General features: G+C 65.6%; 2 protein-coding genes and 1 long non-coding RNA gene across 16 annotated transcripts in view; 2 read left to right on the forward strand and 1 right to left on the reverse strand.

Annotated features, from left to right (window-relative positions):
- The window catches only part of PLXNB2 (plexin B2), a 29,710-nt gene extending 18,849 nt beyond the window's left edge, over positions 1-10,861 (forward strand). For 5 of the 7 annotated variants that reach the window (XM_033865759.2, XM_033865763.2, XM_033865761.2 and 2 more), the window contains 30 exons: positions 259-412; positions 838-952; positions 1,023-1,131; positions 1,208-1,309; positions 1,769-1,861; positions 2,198-2,279; positions 2,362-2,522; positions 2,638-2,786; positions 2,944-3,052; positions 3,267-3,403; positions 3,596-3,766; positions 4,240-4,369; positions 4,455-4,682; positions 4,817-4,993; positions 5,089-5,228; positions 5,322-5,422; positions 5,536-5,765; positions 5,850-6,031; positions 6,415-6,481; positions 6,642-6,788; positions 7,363-7,519; positions 7,657-7,757; positions 7,837-7,921; positions 8,079-8,233; positions 8,313-8,473; positions 8,556-8,703; positions 9,103-9,167; positions 9,382-9,457; positions 9,817-9,891; positions 9,979-10,861. In XM_033865759.2, coding sequence (XP_033721650.1) covers positions 259-412; positions 838-952; positions 1,023-1,131; positions 1,208-1,309; positions 1,769-1,861; positions 2,198-2,279; positions 2,362-2,522; positions 2,638-2,786; positions 2,944-3,052; positions 3,267-3,403; positions 3,596-3,766; positions 4,240-4,369; positions 4,455-4,682; positions 4,817-4,993; positions 5,089-5,228; positions 5,322-5,422; positions 5,536-5,765; positions 5,850-6,031; positions 6,415-6,481; positions 6,642-6,788; positions 7,363-7,519; positions 7,657-7,757; positions 7,837-7,921; positions 8,079-8,233; positions 8,313-8,473; positions 8,556-8,703; positions 9,103-9,167; positions 9,382-9,457; positions 9,817-9,891; positions 9,979-10,083 — 3,912 coding nt within the window. In that variant the 3' untranslated portion in view covers positions 10,084-10,861. The remainder of the gene's footprint in view (positions 1-258; positions 413-837; positions 953-1,022; positions 1,132-1,207; positions 1,310-1,768; positions 1,862-2,197; positions 2,280-2,361; positions 2,523-2,637; positions 2,787-2,943; positions 3,053-3,266; positions 3,404-3,595; positions 3,767-4,239; positions 4,370-4,454; positions 4,683-4,816; positions 4,994-5,088; positions 5,229-5,321; positions 5,423-5,535; positions 5,766-5,849; positions 6,032-6,414; positions 6,482-6,641; positions 6,789-7,362; positions 7,520-7,656; positions 7,758-7,836; positions 7,922-8,078; positions 8,234-8,312; positions 8,474-8,555; positions 8,704-9,102; positions 9,168-9,381; positions 9,458-9,816; positions 9,892-9,978) is intronic. The other 2 variants (XM_033865757.2, XM_033865758.2) reach the window with 2 other exon arrangements.
- Positions 10,862-13,920: 3,059 nt separating this feature from the next.
- Positions 13,921-14,946, reverse strand: LOC141275793 (uncharacterized). The gene is made up of 2 exons (XR_012324098.1): positions 14,823-14,946; positions 13,921-14,719 (listed from the first exon to the last, which is right to left on the reverse strand). It is a non-coding gene; the product is annotated as an uncharacterized lncRNA (long non-coding RNA).
- MAPK11 (mitogen-activated protein kinase 11) lies at positions 14,712-21,657 on the forward strand. Of its 8 annotated transcripts, none has more exons than XM_073788016.1 (12): positions 15,247-15,456; positions 17,714-17,855; positions 17,931-17,989; positions 18,060-18,171; positions 18,246-18,275; positions 18,362-18,409; positions 18,495-18,609; positions 18,932-19,003; positions 19,237-19,316; positions 19,765-19,843; positions 19,930-19,976; positions 20,382-21,657. In XM_073788016.1, the coding sequence occupies exons 1-12, from the start codon at positions 15,341-15,343 to the stop codon at positions 20,658-20,660; spliced, it is 1,179 nt and encodes a 392-aa protein (XP_073644117.1). In that variant the 5' UTR covers positions 15,247-15,340; the 3' UTR covers positions 20,661-21,657. The 8 variants fall into 8 exon arrangements, with proteins under 8 accessions (XP_073644113.1, XP_073644115.1, XP_073644114.1 ...); XM_073788017.1 differs by having other exon boundaries at positions 15,251-15,456; positions 17,726-17,855; XM_033865793.2 differs by having other exon boundaries at positions 15,252-15,456; positions 17,726-17,855; positions 19,930-20,103; positions 20,382-20,607.
- The last annotated feature ends 1,067 nt before the right edge of the window (positions 21,658-22,724 follow it).

The raw sequence follows: 22,724 nt of genomic DNA on the forward strand, positions 1-22,724 counted from the left end.
CCTTTGACCCGAGGGGCTTCTGAGAATCCAGGGCAGACCCAGGCCCTGTCCCAGGAGTGGCTTAGGTGACCACAGAGGGGCCCATTCAGATGAAATGGAGCCAGGTTCTAGAGGGTTCTCCAGGGGGCGGGTGTACACATACAGGAGGGCGGCCGGAGAATGGCCAGAGGACTGGGGCTCAGGGCGGGGGCGGGAGGTTGCCTGCACCCTGAGGCTGGGCAGAGGAGTCCTGCTGTGAGCTGAGTGGCCCTTCCGCAGGTGCACCTGACCGTCAGTCCCCTCCCGGCCCTGAGCGAGGAGGACAAGCTGCTGTGCCTCTTCGGTGAATCACCGCCACACGTGGCGAGCATGCAGGGGGGCGCCGTGGTCTGCAACTCCCCGAGCAGCATCCCCAGCACGCCGCCTGGCCAGGGTGAGGCCCCGCCCGAGCCTGTCCCCTGAGCATTTGGGGCAGCGGAGGACGACTCACTGGTGAAGGTGGGGGCCACGCGGTGACATGGCTGGGACCTGGCAGGCGCTCTGCCCCAGACGCCCAGGAACCACGGCCCTCGGTGCCTGCAGGGACAGAGCGAGGGCCCAGCAGCGCAGAGCCCTGGGGAGCGACACACGAGCCGAGATCTGATAGCGGCGGCGGGTCCTGCTGAGCCCTGCGGGGCCCCACTCAGACCAGGGTCTCCACACGCGGCCTCCCGTTCTCTGCTGGGTCGCCTGTGGGGAGCTCTGATGGAAGGAGGAGTTGGGGCCGGGGGGGCCCAGTTCCGGCTTCCTGTTCCCCCCAGCCCAAGCCCGCCTCCCCCTGCGGCCCCGCCTGACGCTGGCCCCATCTGCTGTCCACAGATCACGTGGCTGTGACCATCCAGCTTCTCTTCAAACGCGGCAACGTCTTCCTGACCTCCCACCTGTACCCCTTCTACGACTGCCGAGTGGCCATGAGCCTGGAGGAGAACCTGCCGTGAGTGCCCCTGCCTGTCCCTCCCAGCCCCCGCTGCGGACCCCACCCTTCTCACCACCCTCTCCTCCAGGTGCATCTCCTGTGCCAGCAACCGCTGGACCTGCCAGTGGGACCTGCGCTACCACGAGTGTCGGGAGGCCTCGCCCAACCCTGAGGACGGCATCGTCCGTGCCCACATGGTGAGGGGCCGTGAGGGCACGTGGGCCAGGCTGCTCGGCCGACGCCAGCAGCACCTGACCAGCCCTGCCCCCCCAGGAGGACGACTGCCCCCAGTTCTTGAACCCCAGCCCGCTGGTCATTCCCATGAACCACGAGACGGCGGTGACCTTCCAGGGCAAGAACCTGGACACGGTGAAGGTGCGGGGGGCTTGTGGGGCCCTGGCTAACCAGTGAGGCCAGGCCTGGGGGTCCCAGCAGGGGCCGTGATGGCTGGTGGGGAGGCACAGGCTTGTTCAGAGCCGTCCTCCTGCAGACCAGAAGCTAAGCGCCGGGGCCCATCCAGCCTTCTGCGGCTCAGGGCCCAGCACGTGAGGGAGGCAGAGGGGTCAGAGGGTGGACGTGGGGACATCTGGACGGGCCTCGAGGGTTTAGGGCGTGCAGGGGCTGGGCAGCCAAGTGCCACTCAGGAGGGAGCAGGGCGGTGAGTCTGGGTGTTGACCGTGGCGGGGCCTGTCTGTGAGCGGCTGGGTGTCAGTCGGGATGGGGGCGCCCAAGCTGGCCCGGGAGCTGTGTGGGGCACGGCAGGCCCCGGGGCCCAGGGTGGGCATGTGGGACGCGCTGGCCCGCCTCGGGTATCCTGACTGGCCTGTCTGGCAGAGCTCCTCCCTGCGCGTGGGCAGTGACCTGCTCAAGTTTGAGGAGCCAGTCAGCACACAGGAGCAAGGAACCTTCTCCTTTCGGACCCCAAAGGTACGCCTCCCGGGGTGGGTGGGCCAGGCTGGTGGACCCCGAGGGCTGGCCCTGCGGGGGCTGCCCAGTTACCTCCGGGGCTTGAGGGGTGGGGCGGGGGCAGGCTCACCAGCTGCCCTTCTGGGGAAGCGGGGCCGGCAGGCAGGTGTGGCCTCAGAGCATCCCTGGGCCTCCCGTCTCCCTGGAATCCAAGTCATCCTCAGTCTCTGAGCCTCCAGCTTCTAGCCACCTGGAGGCCTCCCCTTGCTGCCCGTCAGCTGTGAGGGGACACACGGTGGTCACTCTCGGGGGCTCGGGTGGGAGGCGGGGGTGCAGCGTGTCCCTGTGTGCCCCCAGCTCTCCCACGATGCCAACGAGACGCTGCCCCTGCATCTGTATGTCAAGTCCTACGGCAAGAATATTGACAGCCGGCTCCAAGGTGGGTGGGGTGGGCAGCTGGGCTGGTGGGCGGGCAAGGGCAGCAGGGCGGCCCTGCTGACGGCCAGCTTCTCCCTCCGCAGTGACCCTCTACAACTGCTCCTTCGGCCGCAGCGACTGCAGCCTGTGCCTGGCCGCTGACCCTGTCTACAGGTGCGTGTGGTGCAGCGGGCAGAACAGGTGTGTGTACGCGGCCCTGTGTGGTAACGCCACCTCCGAGTGCCCACCGCCCGTCATCACCAGGGTAAGCCCCCTTACCCCTGACCTCCCTGGCAGGAGGGACTCCAGCCCGGCCCGGGACCAGCTGCGCAGCCTGGCCTGCCCCAGCCACCAGGTCAGCCGGGCTCTGCCAATTTCAGATCCAGCCTGAGACCGGTCCGCTCGGCGGAGGCATTCGCGTCACCATCCTTGGGTCAAATCTGGGGGTCAGAGCAGACGACGTGAAGAGGGTCACCGTGGCTGGCCGGAACTGTGCCTTTGAGCCAGAACGCTACTCCGTGTCCACCCGGTGAGTGGGCAACCTGGGCCCTTCGAGCTGGGCCAGGCCCTACCCTGGGGGGCCGGGGGACTGGGGGGATGGAGAGGAAGGACACGGGGCAGGTATGCGTGGGTGCCCAGGGCTTGCACACACACAGAGTGTGCCCACCTGCCTGCCACCCATGCAGGATCGTGTGCACCATCGAGGCTGCAGAGGCGCCCTTCACGGGGGGCGTCGAGGTGGACATCAGCGGGAAGCTCGGCCATTCGCCTCCCCATGTCCAATTCACCTATCAGGTAAGCGCCTGGCAGGTGGCTCCTGCAGGTCAGGACAAATGTGGGTGGGATCTGGGGGGCCATGCGCTGACTCGGGGTGAGGCGAGGCTGTGCCCCTGCCTCTTTCTGACAACGGTCATGGCCCAGTCGAGGCCCGGGAGGGAGGGCCGCAGCCCTGCCGCCCCAGCCCTGCCGCCCCAGCCCTGAGTCAAATGTCCCTGCTTTTCTCTTCTAGCAGCCCCAGCCCCTCAGTGTGGAGCCAAAGCAGGGGCCACAGGCGGGCGGCACCATGTTGACCATCAATGGTACCCACCTGGACACAGGCTCTGAGGAAGACATGCGGGTGACCCTCAATGACATCCCTTGTAAAGTGTGGGTGTCACCCACAGGCCGCCAAATCCTGGTCTGCCCTGGTCCTGGGGACAGGGTGAGGGCCCTCTGGCCGTGACCCTGTGTCTATCCTGGAGGGGGCAGTGGAACCAACCAGACCCACTGACCCACTGGCCTGGGGCTGCGGGCGGTCCCAGGGTGGGGCTGGCATTGACTGGCGATCCCCACCCCCAGGACGCAGTTTGGGGCACAGCTTCAGTGTGTCACCGGCCCCCAGGCGGCTCCGGGAGAGCTGCCCCTGAAAATTTACTATGGGGGCTCCGAAGTGCCCAGCCCTGGCGTCACCTTCACCTACCGTGAGAACCCAGTCCTGCGGGCCTTCGAGCCGCTGCGAAGCTTTGTCAGGTGAGACCTCTTCCCCCCCCGTGGCAGGTGCCCCCCACTCCCACACTGCTGGCCACACCCACCCCATCTAGCTATTTCGCAGGTGCCCTCTTCTCACTGGGCTTGTGAGGATATGGCAGAGCTGGTCTGGGTGACAGGAGGAGGCCTCCAAAAATCCCCACTGTACCCCCAGGTCGGGCAGGCCCGACATCCCGCCTCCACCTCCCCCCGCCACGCAGCCCAGCCCTGCTTCTGACAGTCCAGGGTGGCGGTGCTCAGTCACGTGCTCTGAGCACACACACCCCACCCCACCCCCGCCCCTGCCATTGCAGCAGGTCTGGGCTTGCACACACCTTACACACACCTGCAAGGGTATCCAAAAGCAGGGTGGGGGCGGGGACACAGCCTTGCGGGCCACCTGCTCTGGAGCTGGCTGGGCACCTCCCTTGCCCAGGTGTGCCCACTCAGGCACCATCCCCCTCCCTGCCCCCCAGTGGTGGCCGGAGCATCAACGTCACAGGACAGGGCTTCAGCCTGATCCAGAAATTCGCCATGGTGGTCATAGCCGAGCCCCTGCAGTCCTGGAGGCGGCGGCGGGAGGCCGGAGCCCTGCAGCCCGTGACGGTCAGTCGGCGCCCGCTGCTGGGGACACGCCAGGGCAGGATGCAGCCTGTGCCAAGTGGCCTAACAGTCCTGCCTCGGCTCTCAGGTCGTGGGCAGGGAGTACGTGTTCTGCAGTGACTCCAAGGTTGTGTTCTTGTCCCCGGCCGTCCCCGAGGAGCCCGAGGCCTACAACCTCACGGCGCTCATTCAGATGGATGGGCACCAAGCCCTGCTCAGGACTGAGGCTGGTGCCTTTGAGTACGTCGCCGACCCCACCTTCGAGAACTTCACAGGGGGCGTCAAGAAGCAGGTCAACAAGCTCATTCACGCGCGGGTGAGGACCAGTGCAGCCCCGGGGTCAGGTCCTGAGCGGGTGCGTGTAGGGGAGCAGCCCAAGGTCTGGGCTGAGCTGGTCGGGGCATCCCTGAACCCCTCCTGGGCACTGTGGCCCCATCCCCCGCCCCCCAGGGCACCAATCTGAACAAGGCGATGACAATTCACGAGGCCGAGGCCTTCGTGGGTGCCGAGCGGTGCGTCATGAAGACCCTGACGGAGACCGATCTGTACTGTGAGCCCCCAGAGGTGCAGCCCCCTCCCAAGCGGCGGCAGAAGCGGGACACGACCCACAACCTGCCTGAGTTCATTGTGCGTGTAGGGTGGGGGCAGGGAGGGGACAGGGCACCGGGCTCTCGTGGTCTCGGCCACGCACCTGTCCTTGCTGACTCCGCCTCTCCACGCAGGTGAAGTTTGGCTCCCGGGAGTGGGTGCTGGGCCGCGTGGAGTATGACACGCGTGTGAGTGACGTGCCGCTCAGCCTCATCCTGCCGCTGGTCATCGTGCCCATGGTGGCCGTCATCGCCGTGTCTGTCTACTGCTACTGGTGAGCCTCTCCCCCGGCAGCCTCAGCCCCTTGGCCACACCCACCGGCCAGCACAATCCAGGCCAGGTCCCAGGAGCTTCCCTGTGCCCCCAGGAGGAAGAGCCAACAGGCAGAGCGCGAGTACGAGAAGATCAAGTCCCAGCTGGAGGGCTTGGAGGAGAGCGTGCGTGACCGCTGCAAGAAGGAGTTCACAGGTCGGGGCCGTCCTGCAGGTCCCGGGGGAGGAGGGCTCGGAAGAGGCTGCATTGGGAGGGACGGAGGAGGGGGGCTGCCGGTGGGCGGATGCCTCACCACGACCTCCCTGCAGACCTGATGATTGAGATGGAGGACCAGACCAACGACGTGCACGAGGCAGGCATCCCCGTGCTGGACTACAAGACCTACACCGACCGCGTCTTCTTCCTGCCCTCCAAGGACGGCGACAAGGACGTGATGATCACGGGCAAGCTGGACATCCCTGAGTCACGGCGGCCCTTGGTGGAGCAGGCGCTCTACCAGTTCTCCAACCTGCTCAACAGCAAGTGCTTCCTCATCAACGTGAGCGGGGCGGGGCCGTGAGGGGCGGGGCCTCTGGAGCGAGGGGGCGGGGCGGGGCGGGGCTCTGACCGGCCTCCCCCACAGTTCATCCACACCTTGGAGAACCAGCGGGAGTTCTCGGCCCGCGCCAAGGTCTACTTTGCGTCGCTGCTGACGGTGGCGCTGCACGGGAAGCTGGAGTACTACACGGACATCATGCGCACGCTCTTCCTGGAGCTCATGGAGCAGTATGTGGTGGCCAAGAACCCCAAGCTGATGCTGCGCAGGTGTGTGGGGAAGGGCAGAGGCCGCGGTGGGGGGTGTTAGGGGGTGGCAGTGGGGCAGCACAGGCTTGTCCAGGCACCTGGTTTGCCAGCAAGTACAGCCAGTGCCAGTGAGTAGGGCAGAGGGATGGCGGGGGGGCATCGCTGCTGGCAGGTGGTCTGTGCTGGCCACTTATCTGCTCCCCCTTCTCATCAGCCCTTTGTAGGATGGGGTGGAAGATGAAAGGCCCACCCTGAGGGGGCTGGGAGATTGGTCACTGCAGGCAGTAAATGTACAGACTGACGGAGGCTGGGCTGCTCTGAGGGTGGTCTGGGTACTTGGAAGAGCCAGCTGATCCTAGGGGCACTAAAGGGCCCCTCAACACAAGGCCTTTCTGCATTTCCAGGTCTGAGACGGTGGTGGAGAGGATGCTGTCTAATTGGATGTCCATCTGCCTGTACCAGTATCTCAAGGTGGGCTCCACACAGCCCTGCCAGGGGGTGGGGAGGGACGAGGTGGTGCTGTACCCCCCGAATGTCCACCTCCCTGCAGCCCAGCTCCACCTGGACGGGTTTGCTTCCCACCCTGGCACGATCAGTCCCACCGTGGCTCAGCCGCCCCGTGTTGCTGTAGGACAGCGCAGGGGAGCCGCTGTACAAGCTCTTCAAGGCCATCAAGCATCAGGTGGAGAAGGGGCCGGTGGATGCTGTGCAGAAGAAAGCCAAATACACCCTCAACGACACAGGGCTGCTGGGGGACGACGTGGAGTATGCACCCCTGGTGAGCCCCTGGGGCTGGGCGGGCTGCTGGGAGACCTCAGGGGCCGGGTTCCAGGCCAGCCTCAGGACCAGAAGCTGATGCCACTCGCCTCCTTCGTGGACTTGCATTAGAACCCATTCCCCTTGCTGGGCCCACCCGTGTTCAGGGAGGGGCCTGGGTCATGGGTCTCCAGCAGGCTCGTGGGTCACTGGAGAGAGGCTCTAAGTGTCATGACCCCAAGCCAGCTGCCTCCTGGGTGCCCGGGCCTGCTGCAGGCATTTGAGGGGCCTGGGCACACCAAGTGAGTGGTGGTAAACTCGTGCGCGTGTGGAGGTGGTACGTGGTGTGTGCCCCCGTGACGCCTGTGTGTTGCGTGATACCTAGAAGTGAGCAGTCCTCTGCCCTCTGTCCTGCTGAGCCATGGCACGCAGGAAAGGGTGAGGCCTGGGTGCTGAAGGGGCTCCGGATCCCCACCACCACTCCTCCACCTGAGGGTGTCGCCACTCGGGGGGAGCCCCAAGACTGCCCCCGGTTTGGGGCGAGCGAGGGCGAGGGCCCCTCCCCAACTGGCCCTTCGTTCTGTGTCCCCTGGCAGATGGTGAGCGTGATCGTCCAGGACGAAGGGGTCGACGCCATCCCTGTCAAGGTCCTCAACTGTGACACCATCTCCCAGGTCAAGGAGAAGATCATTGACCAGGTGTACCGCACGCAGCCTTGCTCCCGATGGCCCAAGGCTGACAGTGTGGTCCTCGGTGAGCACCACCCTCGTGTGCCTGGCTCTGTGCCCGTGGAAGCCCAGTCGGCCAGGTCGGGTGGGGGATAGCGAGAGGAGGCCCGGACAGGGTGGGCTGTGGCCGGGTTCCAGGAGCTGGGCTGTGTCCTCCCACAGAGTGGCGTCCTGGGTCCACAGCCCAGATCCTGTCAGACCTGGACCTGACCTCTCAGCGGGAGGGCCGGTGGAAGCGCGTCAACACGCTGATGCACTACAATGTGAGTGTGGCGGCCGGGCGGGCCGAAGCCCCTGCTGAGAGCGGGGCAGGCGGGCCGCCCTCATGACTCTGTTCCCCAGGTCCGGGATGGGGCCACTCTTATCCTGTCGAAGGTGGGGGTCTCCCAGCAGCCTGAGGACAGCCAGCAGGACCTGCCTGGGGAGCGTGAGTCCCTTCCCCTTGTCCGGGCCCCTCTGGCCTCTGGAGGTCATCGTGAGCCAGCGTCCGCCCCATGCCGCCGTCTCGGGGGAGCTGTGAGCCCGGCGTGGGACCCAGGCCCCGGGCCCCGGTCCTCGTCCTTCAGCACCCCCCTCCCCCACAGGCCACGCCCTCCTGGAGGAGGAGAACCGGGTGTGGCACCTGGTGCGGCCAACGGACGAGGTGGACGAAGGCAAGTCCAAGCGTGGCAGCATGAAGGAAAAGGAGCGCACCAAGGCCATCACCGAGATCTACCTGACCCGCCTGCTCTCGGTCAAGGTGGGCCGCGGAGGGCGTGTGGGAGGCAGACCTGGGACGGCGCCAGTGGGACGCGCTGAGCCCCGCTCCCGCCCCGCAGGGCACGCTGCAGCAGTTCGTGGACAACTTCTTCCAGAGCGTGCTGGCGCCTGGCCACGCGGTGCCGCCCGCAGTCAAGTACTTCTTCGACTTCCTGGACGAGCAGGCAGAAAAGCACGACATCAAGGACGAGGACACCATCCACATCTGGAAGACCAACAGGTGTGGGCTCCGTGCCTCCACCCACCCCGCCCGCCCTGCTCCAGGCCTCGGCGGCCCCTCACACCCTGTCGTTCCGCCTCAGTTTACCTCTCCGGTTCTGGGTGAACATCCTCAAGAACCCCCATTTCATCTTCGACGTGCACGTCCACGAGGTGGTGGACGCCTCCCTGTCGGTCATCGCACAGACCTTCATGGACGCCTGCACACGCACAGAGCACAAGCTGAGCCGCGTAAGTGCAGCTGCGGGCGGCCCAGCCCGCTTCCTGGCAGCGCGAAGCATCAGGGGAGGGGGCTGTGGTGCAGGTGAGGAGGTCGCTTTGGGGCGTGGATTTGCACAGCGGGGGCTGGAGCTCAGTAGAAAGACAGGTGCAGGGTACCTGGGGCGGAGGGAGGCCCCCTGGGCAGTGGACCTGTGGCAGCCTGGGACCCCGAGCTGCTTCCCTTCCGTGAGAGAGAAAAAGTGAGTTTTACTATTAATCACAAAATGACGAAAACACCGTCAGGTCTGTGGGTAGGTAGGGCAGCTACCGCCGTTGGACCCCCATCCCCCGCACACCCCTCTTTCTCTGGGTATCCTGAGCGCGTGCAGGTGTCTCGGCCTGGGTGTCACTTGGCTCTGACCCCCACAGGACTCTCCCAGCAACAAGCTACTCTACGCCAAGGAGATCTCCACCTATAAGAAGATGGTGGAGGAGTGAGTCCCCCCCCACCCCCCAACGAGGCCAGAGCCTGGCTGCCCACCCTCAGCCCCCACCCAGCGGGGCCCCCGGGCGGTGCAGGCCTGTGATCAGGAGGTGGGGCCCGTGGGTAGCTTCGGGTCCAGCGTCCGGGAGCCACCGCCCCCCACCCCACCGTTCCAGTACCCGCCCCCTGCGGCCCACCCTGTGTAACTCCCCCTCCCCTCACAGCTACTACAAGGGGATCAGACAGATGGTGCAGGTCAGCGACCAGGACATGAACACACACCTGGCAGAGATTTCCCGGGTAAGGGTGGCACAGGGGACCCACAAGCTGAGCCCCCCCAGGATTAGCCCTCCACCACCCCCGCCCCCCCGGAAGGCCCTGCTGCGCGGGCCAGGAGACTGCACGGGGGGCGGGCAAAGTTGTGCCCACGGGGGGGAAAGGAGAGGCGCAGACGAGGGGGCTTGGGGGGCGGCGGGGCTCGCGAGCAGCTCTGCGCCAGCCCCGCCTGCCGTGGGTCTGCATGGGTGGGAGACGCTCTGTCCGCGGTGTGCCGTGGCTGTGCGCGTCACGACTGCCCGGGGGACCCTTCGCGTCTGCCTGCTCCACTGGGAGACAGCCTCCTGTCCCTGGGTCACGCAGCCCTTCCGCCACCCTCCCAGGCGCACACGGACTCCCTGAACACCCTCGTGGCCCTGCACCAGCTCTACCAGTACACGCAGAAGTACTACGACGAGGTAGGGGTCCGGTCCTTCCAGGACGGCCGTGCTCACCCTAACCCTGACCCTGACCCTGGCCTGTGCTCTGACGTGACCCCTCCTCAGATCATCAACGCCCTGGAGGAGGATCCCGCCGCCCAGAAGATGCAGCTGGCCTTCCGCCTGCAGCAGATCGCGGCTGCGCTTGAGAACAAGGTCACGGACCTCTGACTGCGACCTCCACCGTCATGGTCTCGGGACACAGGTGTGTGACACCCACTGCCGGGCGCTGGGCGGCCCCGGGGGAGCACGGCCAAGCGGGCAGGACTCAGCCCTTCTCTCTCTGGCAGAGGAAGAGCCCCCGGGCTTCCGAGTGTGTGCGTGGCAGGGGGGCCCCCACCTCAGCATTTGTAGCCTCATAGCACCCTTCTCCTGAGCAATAGTGCCGGGCGCCCACCAGCACCAGTTCCCTCCTGCAGAACCAGCATCGGGGCTGTCTCCTTCAAGCCTCCTGAGTGATTCGAAAACGTGCCTTATGTCCCCGGCGCCACGCTGGGTTGCTGGGGGCAGTCGGGCCTCAGCCCCCCTCCCCAGGCACCAGCAGCCGCCTCAGATACCTGGGTTGGGCCTTTTGGGGTGAGGTCTGAGTGCCCTCGGCCCCCAGGACCTAGTGCCCAGACTCTGTCCGTCTGCCCTACCTGGACTGGGGCAGAAAAGTGGTACGATGCCTTCCTGACCTCGCTGGCCTGCCCTGCGGGGCACTGGCACTCCCGGGGGACTCCGTGCTGCAGGCCCCACCTCAAAGGTCAAGCTGGACGTCAGACGTCGAGGCCCAGGCGGCCAGAAGGGACCCAGCAGACTGGGGATCAGGGTCCCAGCCTGTCAGACAGGCTGACCTGGAGGCCCTGCCCAGGTCCGGGGGGCCGGGAGCAGCTCCGCCAGGACACCCGCAACCCTTTTTGTAAATCTTGTTAATTGTCAATCAAATACAGCTGTCTTTTTCACTCTGCTGGTTGGCTGGGTTCTTCCCGGGGCTGCCGACCCGCCGTCCCTACACACCTGCCCCGTTTTGGTACCGGGCCTGTCCTGCCCACGGCCTCCCTTCCTGTGCACTCCTGGCCCCAGAAGCTCACCTGAAGGTGGGCCCGTGTGGCCTCGCACACCCACCCCACAGTCCCTGGCTCCCCTGGGCCAGGCCTGCTGGGTGTGCTGAGGCAGCCCGTCCACGGCCACCAGCTCGGCCGAGTCCACGCCTTCCTGCTGCCCCAGCAGGACAGGATGGTGGTCAGGGCTGGGAGGTGAGCGCTGGGGTGCGAACCTGTCCCAGAGGCACATCCTGGTGCACCCCAGCACTGAAAGTGATCCTGAAGCAGGTGGGGGTTCCAAGGGCACAGGGCGGCGGCCCCGCCCCCCACGGTGCGGGATTGGGCCCGCTTGGGCGCCACCTGGTGGCAGGGGTGGGGGTGGCGCGAGCTCTCGGGGACCTGTTTTCTCCTTCCTGAGGTGCGGTGCCTCACAGGTGTGGTCCACCCAGCACACATTTAGTAAGGCCCTACTGGGTGCAGACCCCACTGGACACGGTGGTTCCTGGAGGGAGGCCCTGTGTCCCCCTGCTCGAGGCTGTGGGGCCATTAGGGTCAGCTCCTCCTGGGGTCCCAGGCACCTGAGAGCAAATGGCACCTTTGTTGTAGGAAGGAGGGGCTTCTCCCAGAGGCAGGCCATGTGGGGAGGCAGACTGCTCCCAACCCCTGTGTTGCACACAGGGCAGGAGCCGTGAGATGCGCTCCTCTGTGGCCAGTCAGGCACACGTACCGTGACCACACGGGCGTGCGCGTGCGCGTGCACACGCAGCACCAGCGCGTTGGGCCCCTCACTCGTTCACTCAACACGCGTGGTCCTGGGCACTAGGGACACAGCAGTAAAGGCGGCAGAGAGGGCCTTCCTTGAGGGAGCCCTTGTGTTCCAAGAATACCAACCCTAGCAGAAAAGGGATTTAGTGGCTCCGTAAAGGCAAGCGAACGGGTCCAGCTTCAGATATGGCTGGATCCAGGTGCTCACATGTCTTTGGGTTCCATCTATCTGAACTTCTCCCCAACACGTGCTCCTTTATTCTCAGACACCTGGGACGCTGGTGGCAGGGCACCCCAGCCTGTGTCTCCTCCACTTGGGGCACACCATTGTGGCTGAGAAGTCTCAATGGGCTCGGCCTCGATCATAAGCCACTTCTGTACAGGGACAGCCCGTTTTGAGCCACGTGGAACACCCCTCCCACGTGGAAGGGGTACTAGGCAAACAGCTGACGTCCCCCACCCCAGGGACCCTGAAATGACAGTGTGCTATGGTCAGGACCAGAAACCCAGATGGGCAGGAGATCTGAACAAGGTACTTCTAAACCAGAGCAGGGGTGGCATGGTCTGGGAGTGTTCACCCTGGGGGGAGCGGGGGCAGGGGGAGCAGGAACCTGGAGGCCTGGCTTCTAGACTGGACCCCTGTGGGCCACTTGCTCCTCGGCCAGGCATGAGATGGAGAAGAGTCAGTGAGCCCACCTTCTGCTGCGGGTCTAACAGGTGGGGTTCCCTTCCCCCTCGGAGGACAGGAGTGTGAAGGGATCCAGGGGCCATGCTTTCATGGGGCCAGTGAAGAAACTGGGCATGGATGTTGGGTGCACGGGGGTGGGCAGGAGGCTGGCAGACCAAGGGGTGACCCAGCCTTCTTCACTTTCCACTTCCCACTTTCCTCCCAATGCAGTGGGAGTGGGGAGATGCAGGGATGGAGGTGACCAGCGACCTCGATGACCTTTCCTTCCAAATTGCAGAAAACAGCCCAGGACCACACCCTGCTTGCTTGTTAAGAGCAGGAGACCTCACCTAAATCATGGGGCCCCTATGCCAGGGCCAGATAGCATTTTAGGAAGCTCGTTCTGACCTCAGGGAGAAGTGCAGCCAGGAGACCAGTGTGGGGCTGAAGAGGGGATGGCCTGGACCTGTGGAGAGGGGACAGTGGACACGGATGGTGGGGGCATTTCGGTACTTAGGGGTAGCTGTGAATCGCAGTAGAGAGTGGAAGGAGGCGGGGGGGGTTCCGGGGACCCAGGGCTCACAGGAGGCTATTCCGTGCCGCCCCATCCGTGCCCCATCTGCACACCCACTGGCAAGGCCTGCCACTCCTGGCTGCCCTCCATCCACACCACCCTCCCTCCAGGCTCAGTCCTCGACCTGCCGGCCGGGATAACGCTGTGAAAACACAGCACAGTGCGAATAAAAATCTGAAATCCTGTCGGTGCTCGCTGCCCAGCCTGCCACGGCCCTGCACCCATGGCCGCCACTCTCCATTCTGGTCTTCAAGTCAGGCTAAGTCCTGAGAGGCAGGACCGTCTGGAAGCTGGCCCAGCATCACTGCCGTCACCTCTGGGGGCTCTGACTGTGCTCCCCCTGCCACCCCACCACCACGGGGAATCCTCCCTGGTCATTCCCCTGCAGTATCACAGCCCCCTCCCCTCCAGAGGGCAACTTGGCCGAGACTGATCTGCCGGGGCAGCGGGGCACACTGCGGGCGCCCCTGTGCCCAGGGCAGGTTTGCTGAACGCTGAGGGAGGGTCTCAGTGCGGTGTGTGACCGCTGAGCAGGGCAGTGAGGCCGCTCCCCTCTGGTCAGCGCTGACCACTCGCAGCTGGGATTCCGGGTCGACAGACACCCCTGCCCCCGTGGGGGAGAGGGACAAAGGCCGCCCCTCCCTGCAGCGCGGCCGGTTCCCACGGCCCGCTGCTCCCTCCCGCCTCCTCTTTCCCTGCTTTAGCTGAAGCTCCATTAACTCCGCACAAAACCTCGGCTGCTTCGCCCGGCGGGCTGCCGGGAAAGTGCCCCTAGCGTGAGGCCCCGAGGAGGCCCCGGGTGGGGCGGCTGGGGGCAGGGACACCGGCGTCCTCACCCCATCCCCGCCGACCTCTGCTGGCTCCCAGAGAGGGAACTGAGGCCGGAGCAGCTGGGACTGGGACCCTGCTTCCTTTCTCCCTTTTGGGCTCCCCCCAGGGTCCGGATCTGCCAGGCAGAAGTGTCCGTTCGCCTGGTACTGTGTTGACATGTTTTATTTTAATTTGGTTATCAATATTTGAGTATCAGGGGATTTCACATAAAAACTCAGGTTTTAGTTTGTTTCAGAAAAGTGGAAGGTTGGGACCTCAGCCTGATTTCCCCCTCTCCTGGGAGGGGGCAGCCCAACCTCTACCCACTGCTTCTGCAGGGTGGAGGGTCAGGAGGTATTTATATCCCAGGCAATGTTCTCTCCGAACCACTGTCACTTTAAGTGGGAAGTAGGAATAATCACTCTGACCTAGAGCTCTAGACAGATGCTGAACTAGGGAACAGGCCCCTTCACAGTTTCTGCCGCCTGTGCGAACTACACCTTCCAGGTGGAGAGAGGAAATGTGCGGTGCTGGGCAGAGTTCACCGATCTCGGGGGACGGTGGTTTCCAACTAGGGGAGCCCCGCAGGACCTCGGAAAGTCAGGGTGGGCTTCCTCGAAGAGTTGACAGCTGAGGGAGCTGTTTCAGAAGGAGGAAAGGTACCAGGCCCCAAAGAGGACCCATCTGGGGAGAGCTTCTTATGGGCCCAACACCCCAAAGGCCCCTGGTGCCGCCGCTGTCCCTGGTCCTGAGGGCTGGTCTCCGGGCCTGGCCCGGCAGTCACGCTTCCCCCAAGGGGCAGCAGGGCCCAGCGCCGGAGCCAGCCCGTGCAGGACGCCACAGCAGACCGTGGAAGGGTTACCGGGAAGCGAAGCACACCGCCAAGGCCGGATGGCCTCCACGGGGGAGGGAAGGCAGGCTGACCCAGGATCCAAGGCACTTACATCTGCCCGCGGCGGACGGGCCCTATGCAAGCAAATGCCTAGCTTTTATTAGGGGGCATTTTCTATTCTGATAAAAAATACCTCCCACGGCTTGTCCCTGGCTTCTTTGATTTAGAGGATTCTACCTTCATTTCTGTGGGAGCACGCTGCGGGGAGAGGTGCGGTGCAGGTGAGAGGAGAGTAGGGATGCACGGACCAGAGCAGCTTGAAGGCGCGTTAACCGCAGGACCCGGACTAGGCGGATGGCGGGATGCGGGGACGGGAGGTGGACAGCGGGGCGGTGCCGGCGTTTGTGCCGGCAGGGGAGGGTGCGGGGAGCTGAGTCCTGAGAGGTGGTGGCGGCCTGGTCCGGGCGGTGCCGCGCCGAGGACCCACGCGGCGGACATTGGGGAAGTGCGTGGACCCCGGGAGGTGGGCGGTAAGTCGTTCCACGGCATCCCCTTCCCCCCACCTCCCCACCCCGCCCCGGGAAGGCCGGTTTCCGCTCGACCGCCGCCGCGGAGGGGCAGGAAGCCGCGCGTTCGTCTGCGGGAACCCCCTCCCCGGCTCCGCCCCGCTCCGCTCCGCCTCCGGCCTCCGGCTCGGGCTCCGCGGGGCGGGGGGCGCGGGGCGGGGCGCGGGCCGAGCTGCGGCCGCTCTGGACATGTCGGGCCCGCGCGCCGGCTTCTATCGGCAGGAGCTGAACAAGACGGTGTGGGAGGTGCCGCAGCGGCTGCAAGGGCTGCGCCCGGTGGGCTCGGGCGCCTACGGCTCCGTCTGGTAGGGGCGGGACGGGGCAAGGGCGGGGGGATTGAGCGCGCGCCCCCTCCCCGCCCGTGCGGGGTTCCCGGCGTGGGGAGGGGCTCGCCCTGCCTCCGCCCCCGGGCCTTACGCAGATCCGAGGAATGAATGGGGGGTGGGGGCGTGAGGGAAACTTTCCTACCCGAGCCTCTCCCCGGCGGGAGAGGGGTCGTCCTCCCGCCCCTCCAACCCGGAGCGTCCCCCTCCGGGCCCGAATCCTGCGGCGTCACAGCTGGCGAAAGGGCGGGCAGGTCCCCCGGGGCCCTTGATGTCTGAGCATGCATCGGGGGTGCCCCCGGTCAAGGGCCAGGCAGCCCTGGGCTCCGGCAGGTACCCCCACCCCAGGGTGGGTAGCTCTGTTTGAAAAGGAAGAGCCCAGATTGGGGGCTGGGGGGCAAGACCCCTCACCTAAGAACGACCTCAAGCTCCCCCGTGGGTCCAGTCCACTGCCCCATTTTCCAAGGGATCTCAGGCTCCGAATGGGGCTTAGGCCCGATCAGAGACGCCTACCATCCCCCCCAGGGGGCGTCTACACCCCACCCCATTTTTGCCCCAACCAAGAGAGCTCACACGCAGCCTGCAGTTAGGCCCTGGAGCCCAGACAGGAGGGAGGGTGGGGCCGGGGGAGGCCTCTGGACCTGGTGGGGTGGAGGCCGGAGGGGGCTTTGGGTGGCAAGGGGCTTGCTTGCGGACAGTCCAGGCTGCAGTTGCAGTGTTGACAGTGAGCCCGACTGTGGGTGTGGACGTTGAGAGGTGTCCCCCCAGAACCCAGAACCTGTGAAATGCGGGGTGACTGCGGGGGTCATGGGTGTGGGGAGGCAGGGCCCCTGGGGGCAGGGTGTTGCTCCAGGATCCTGCAGAAGGTTGGGAGTGGGACTTCTCAGACCCCCTTACGAGGCCCAGCACTGGAGCCTGGAGCAGACGTTTGGGGTCCCCTGGGCCTCAGATCTCACTCTGCCACTGGCCAGCCATCAGGAACCTCAGGCCATTCCAGCCATTCCAGCCACAGGCCTCTATCTTCATGTCAAAGACCACAAGGGCAGGAAGAGGGTGTGGGCCAATGTGTGAGTGGTCCCTGGGGGATCTGACAGGGCCCTTGCTGGAAGTGCCTTCTGGGAACTCGTAGGAACAGTCAGGCTCCCCAGGGGAGGTCTCTCTCCACCACTTAGCTCTGCAGGGCCCCCATGCCGGTGATGGGCTCCCTCCCTCCTCTGATGTCTGAGGAAGCTGGTGACCCGGTGCCAATTTCCACAGTCCTTTGTTGACTGTGCAGACACAAAAGGATCTGCTGCGCGCGCACACACACACACACACACACACACACACACACACACACACACACACGAGCGTGCACACGCACCCCGTGAAGAGCCACTCCCCTACTTCCCACCCCAGCAGTGACTTGGATGGGGGAGGGTCTTTCCTCCACCACTGCCTGGGCCCATGCGCACCCCAGGTCCTGCAGGAGCTGCTCCCTGGGCCGCGTGGGCATGGGAGGTGGGCTGAGGCTCCACTCACTCTGGAGGGAGGCTGGATCCTGGAGATGAAGTGGGAGGGAAGGGGGGGGCAGCAGCCAGAGGGAACACTGGGCGAAGGCATCCCTTCCCGAGGGGCAGTGGGGCCACTGGACGACCAGGCCACTTGTGTTTGAGGATGATGCCCGTGAGTGTGGCATCTCCTGTGAAGAGTAGCTGGGTGTGGGGCTTGAGGGTCTAGACCTCAGGGGAGTGGGGTTGCACGAGGGGAAATATTCTGTGGGTCCAGGCACCACCCTCTGCTAGGTATTTCCTGCTGTCCAGTTTCTCACTGTGAAAGATAACGATGCAATAAACCCCTTTGGTCAGGTTTTTCTCCATATTTTGGATATTTGGGGGCTTTGGAGGTGACTCTGGAACCCCCTCAGGGGGCCCCCCAGACCCCCTGGCCTATGGGGGAGCTGGGGGTGCTGCCTGCTGTCTGCCACTGGCTGTTTCCCTGGCCTGTTATTTCCACCCTGAGCTGGGGGCAAGAGTCACTGGGGCCAGGAGACAGGAGAAATCCAGGTCCTGCCCTGGGCTCCCAGGTGGGCTGGGAAGGCTGGGGGTCAGAGGGTGGGGTGGAGGGTGAACTGACTCTGGAGGAAGGTGCAGGACTCCAGGAGGGAGGGGAGAGGCTTGGAGGGAGTGTTCAGACCGCCTCCTGGTGCCGGAGGCCTTCTGGCCTGTGGGGACCTCGCGACCGAGGCTGGGCCTCACAGGCCGCCTTGCAGCTCAGCCTACGACACGCGGCTGCGCCAGAGGGTGGCGGTGAAGAAGCTGTCGCGCCCCTTCCAGTCGCTCATCCATGCGCGGAGGACGTACCGCGAGCTGCGGCTGCTCAAGCACCTGAAGCACGAGAACGTGAGCTGGGGGCGGCCGGGCCGGGGGAGGGGGGCGCCCGCGGGCCGCCGAGCCCTGACTGCCCTCTGCACCCAGGTCATCGGGCTGCTGGACGTGTTCACGCCGGCCACCTCCCTCGAGGACTTCAGCGAAGTGTGAGCGGCCGTGGCGGGGAGGGCGCGGGGTTGGGGTGGGGACTCTGTGCTCATCCCTGCCGCTACCCAGGTACCTGGTGACCACGCTGATGGGCGCCGACCTGAACAACATCGTCAAGTGCCAGGCGCTGAGCGACGAGCACGTTCAGTTCCTCGTGTACCAGCTGCTGCGCGGGCTGAAGGTGGGCGCGGAAGCGGGGGGCGGGCGGGGGCGCAGGGGGCAGAACCTGACGCCCCCGCCGTCTCCCCCTCGCAGTACATCCACTCGGCGGGGATCATCCACCGGGTAGGTGCCGCGCGCGACGGGGGGCGTGGGGCTCCTGCGGCGGCGGCGGCGGCTTTGCCTGCGCTCACGCCGCGCCCGCCCTGCAGGACCTGAAACCCAGCAACTTGGCTGTGAACGAGGACTGCGAGCTGCGGGTGAGCCGCTGGGGGAGGGGCTGGCGGGTCGGCCGGCCGGGAGGCAGAGACCCGGAGGCGCTGACACGCCTGGCGGTGCCTCTAGATCCTGGACTTCGGGCTCGCGCGCCAGGCGGACGAGGAGATGACTGGCTACGTGGCCACGCGCTGGTACCGGGCCCCTGAGATCATGCTGAACTGGATGCACTACAACCAGACAGGTGACGTCAGCCCGTGTGGGGCAGCCCCTTGGGGCCGGTGGGCCTGGGGAGGGGGTGGGGCTGGGACCCAGAGGCCAAGGACCCTGGGGGACAGGCCAGGTGGGGGACCTGCGTTCACAAACAGACCTTCAGAAAGGCAGAGCACGGTGGGTCCTGGGCTGACGCTTCCCCCTGCCCAGGGTTGTGTCTAGAGAGGAGGGGCTGCTGGCTTTGGGCCTGAGCGTGAGTGCGGGGCCGCTGGGCTGGTGCAGTGCAGCCAGCCCCCAGCTCTCTGAGGAGGGACTTGGGGTGGGCAGACTGATGGAGACGCCTCCTCCCACAGTGGACATCTGGTCTGTGGGCTGCATCATGGCCGAGCTGCTCCAGGGAAAGGCCCTTTTCCCAGGAAACGACTGTATCCTTGGCGCAGGTTAGGGGTGAGCCAGGGTCTCCTGCTGTGGGGCGGGGGTCGAGGGGGGTGGGCTCTGGCCCTTTCTAGCCAGTCTTGCCCCCTCTGCCCCACACCGTGCCACCTTGGGCTCACTGCTGTCCCCAGCGGCAGGAGAGCATGTTCTGGGCGGTGACCTGGGGTTTGGGGTCCCGGGGGGAGTCCGTGCTTGGCCGTTGGGCACTTCCTGAGCCAGGCAGACATCGACCAGCTGAAGCGCATCATGGAGGTGGTGGGCACACCCAGCCCTGAGGTTCTGGCAAAGATATCGTCGGAACACGTGAGTCATCGGCCACCAGCCCCCTCCGCTGACCAGCCACTCCCCCGCCCGCACTCTGGAGGAAGGGGCGCTGTGGGGATAGATGGGGCACCACGGGGGGAGCATGGGTCACAGTGGAATAGACCCCAAGGCAGGCGCCGACCCCTTCAGGGGGAAACAGGTGAACCGGGGAGACATTCCAGGCGTGAGGGACACTGAGGGTAAAACCTCGGCACCTGCAATGTCCTGGCCGTGGACAGTGGAGAGGCACCAGGCCCGGGACCTGCAGGCACGTAGAGCCAGGCAAGGTGCTGTAGCCACCAGATCCAAAGCGGGGAGGTCTCTGGTCCGCGTATGCCCTCGCCCAGGCCTGCTGGAGAGACTGAGTGTGGGGGCTTCTCCCGGCAGGCCTCTGCCTGGCTTAGGCAGGCGTCGAGCAGCCCCTCAGGCCCTTCCCCTGTGCTCCTAGGCCCGGACCTACATCCAGTCCCTGCCCCACATGCCCCAGAAGGACCTCAGGAGCATCTTCCATGGAGCCAACCCCCTGGGTGAGGATGGGCCCTGGGTCCGGGCTGGGCTCCACGTCTAGCCCTGGCTGTGGAGATGACCAGCCCTGCACCCCGCCCCTCTGCAGCTGTGGACCTCCTGGGACGGATGCTGGTGCTGGACAGTGACCAGAGGGTCAGTGCAGCCGAGGCCCTGGCCCATGCCTACTTCAGCCAGTACCACGACCCCGAGGATGAGCCCGAGGCCGAGCCCTACGACGAAAGCGTTGAGGCCAAGGAGCGCACGGTGGAGGAGTGGAAGGGTGGGCCTGAGGGCTGCGTCCCCCAGAGGCTGAGCGCTGCCTGTTTTCTGCAGGAAGTGCTCCAGTTTCTCTTGAGAGTGGTCTGAGCGAGGCCACGACACGGCCCCCCAGCCCCACTCTAGGGGGTCAGGTAGAGCTGGGGTTGGGCGTGTCCAGCAGAGGCTTGGGGGCAGCACGGGGCAGGCCCGGGAAGGGGCCCATGGGCCGAGGCTGCTCTCGGAGGGTGGTGGGCCTGGGCTGCTGAAGGCCTGAGCTCACCCCTCCTCCTCCCCTCGCAGAGCTCACCTACCAGGAAGTCCTCAGCTTCAAGCCCCCAGAGCCACCGCAGCCGCCTGGCAGCCTGGACGTTAAGCAGTGAGGGGAATGCGGCTCGCCAGCCGCACTCGGACCCGAGGAGGGGCCTGAGCCCGCCTGCCCTCCCGCCTCGGCCCGCCAGACTCCCACGAGGGGCACCTCCCAACACCACTGCGGCCAGCAGCGCCCACCCCTGGCCTGGGACCCTTGTCTACACGCCGCGCCTTGTGGGAAGCCTGCACGTGTGTGAGCCACGGGTGTAGGAGTCTGGATAGAGCATGCTGGACTTCCTTGGTCCTCCTACCCCCTCCCAGCAACCTGGGTCTCCTTTGGGACCTCGCTATGGGGGACCTGGGTGCCATAAGAGCTCCCCCCTGGGGGGGGTGTCTGTTTCCAGATCTCCTGGGTCGCAGAGGGCTGTCTGTGGGGGGCAGTGCCTTGGGGCCGGAGCCTCCTGGAGACAAAGGAAGGGGTCTCGATGGTCAGCCTGGAAGTGGGGGGCTACCCTGGAAAGTGCTGAGACTCAAAGGATCTTCCATGGCTGTGGCAGAGTGGGGACAGCTGCCTGGAGCCGTGTGTTCACCTATGCTGTGTGGCACATATGTGCTCCTGGAATTCACATGTCTGAGTAGATGCAGACGTGTGTGAACCTGAGGGCACCTGAGGGCCAGTGGCCATGGCCAGCAGGACGCCCAAGTTGGGGTGGCTCTACTGTTGCCTCCCCTCCCCTCAGTTCCTGGTGTGGGTGGGAGGGGGCATTGCTGAGATCCTGCTGGGCAGCATGCAAGGGGCTCGGGTGGCCGTGGGCAGCCATGTGAGCAAAAGCCCCTGCTTTTGATCGGGTGTGAGGGCTGCAGCAGGGTTCTGAGGCATGAGGGCACTGTGCCAGCTGGGGGGCTGGCGGGCACGGGGGCCTCCAGCCTCGAGGACACACATGCCGATGTGGACCCGGATCCTGGACCTTGGTCCAGAGCTGATGAAGAAACCTCTGCCCACTCTACCTCTGCCCACCCTCTGGCCCTGCAGCCGGGCGCTGGGGCACTCAAGTCTGTGGGTCAGCCCTTGTCCTCTTCCCGCCTTCCGGAGTGGAGTTGACCTAGCGACCTCTGGGACAGGGACCTGCTCCAGGCGTGTGGGAGGTGTGGGTCCTCCGTCAAGGGACGTCTGTCAGGTGGTGACCTCTCACCTCGCAGGACCAGGGAGGTCTGAATGCTAAGTGCCTGCCCCAGGGTTTCGCAATAAAGTTCCCCTCTCACCCGGCTCGTGTCTCCAGCTCTAGGTTCTGCTCCCGCGCTGCCCCCACTGCCTGGAGAGGGCGGCCATATTCCGCTGGTCCCTGGTCAGAGCAGCCACCTTCACCCTCCCTGCTCCCTGAGGGCCAATGGGGTCTGAGGTGGACAGGGCATGATGGCCACCAGCAGTCAACCCGCTGCCCTCAGAGTTTCATTGGGCGGGATCTGGCCCAGACCCAGACCTGCCCCTTCACTCAGTGGTCAGCGAGGACGCGGGTCGGGGGTGCTGAGGTCTCTGGGAGCAAAGGCCTGCCCTTCCCCAGGGTCAGGGAGGCAGCTTTCCTTTCCCTCCTGGTTAAGGGGAAAGAGGGCTGCTTCGCCTCGGGACACACACTGAGCTGCAGCCCCTGCCGCTCACTGCAGCTCAGGCTGGGAAAGCAGGGCGTCCCCAGGATGGGGACCTGCTATGCCTTTGCCCTAGGCCCTGGGGGTGGGGGTGGGGATCATCTGGGAGCTGGGCCTGCAGAGGCCTGGTCGGTGTGGGTGCTGGCCCTCAGGTCTTGGAGAACCCCTGGAGACCTGGCTGGGCCAAGTCCTGTGGGGGGGTGGTGGCGGATGGGAGCACAACTGGGACATGACGCATCTGGGAGTCTGGCCTGATGCACGACCTTTCTGGACCTCTGGACCCCATCACAGGGAGTAAGGGGGCCAGCTGGGGGCTTCCTGGAGGAGGCAGGTGGAGTGCCACAGGCGGCCCAGGGCATGAAGGGCACGGGGATGGGCGGTTGTGGCTCCAGTGACAGCAGGCTGCCCCCACTGACAAGCCTGCAATTCCTGAGCACCCCGATCAGATCACCGCGCACCCCAGCTGTAAAGCTGCTCTGGCCAGGCCGGAGCTGCTGAGCTGCTGATTCATGGCGCAAGGCACAGAGGGCGGGGCAGGGGGCCCTGGGGATCTTATTACCCCACTCTCAGGTCTGGGTCACAGGGCTGGGGGCTTTGTCGTCCAGCAGCATCTGGTCCAGGATGGGGCCAGACCCCTGAAATGATGCCCCACCTAAGGGTAAGGGGGCACCCACCGAGCGAGCCCCAGTA

The sequence above is a fragment of the Tursiops truncatus genome, chromosome 11 (genome assembly GCF_011762595.2).
Source record: "Tursiops truncatus isolate mTurTru1 chromosome 11, mTurTru1.mat.Y, whole genome shotgun sequence".
NCBI classification, from domain to species: Eukaryota; Metazoa; Chordata; class Mammalia; order Artiodactyla; family Delphinidae; genus Tursiops; species Tursiops truncatus.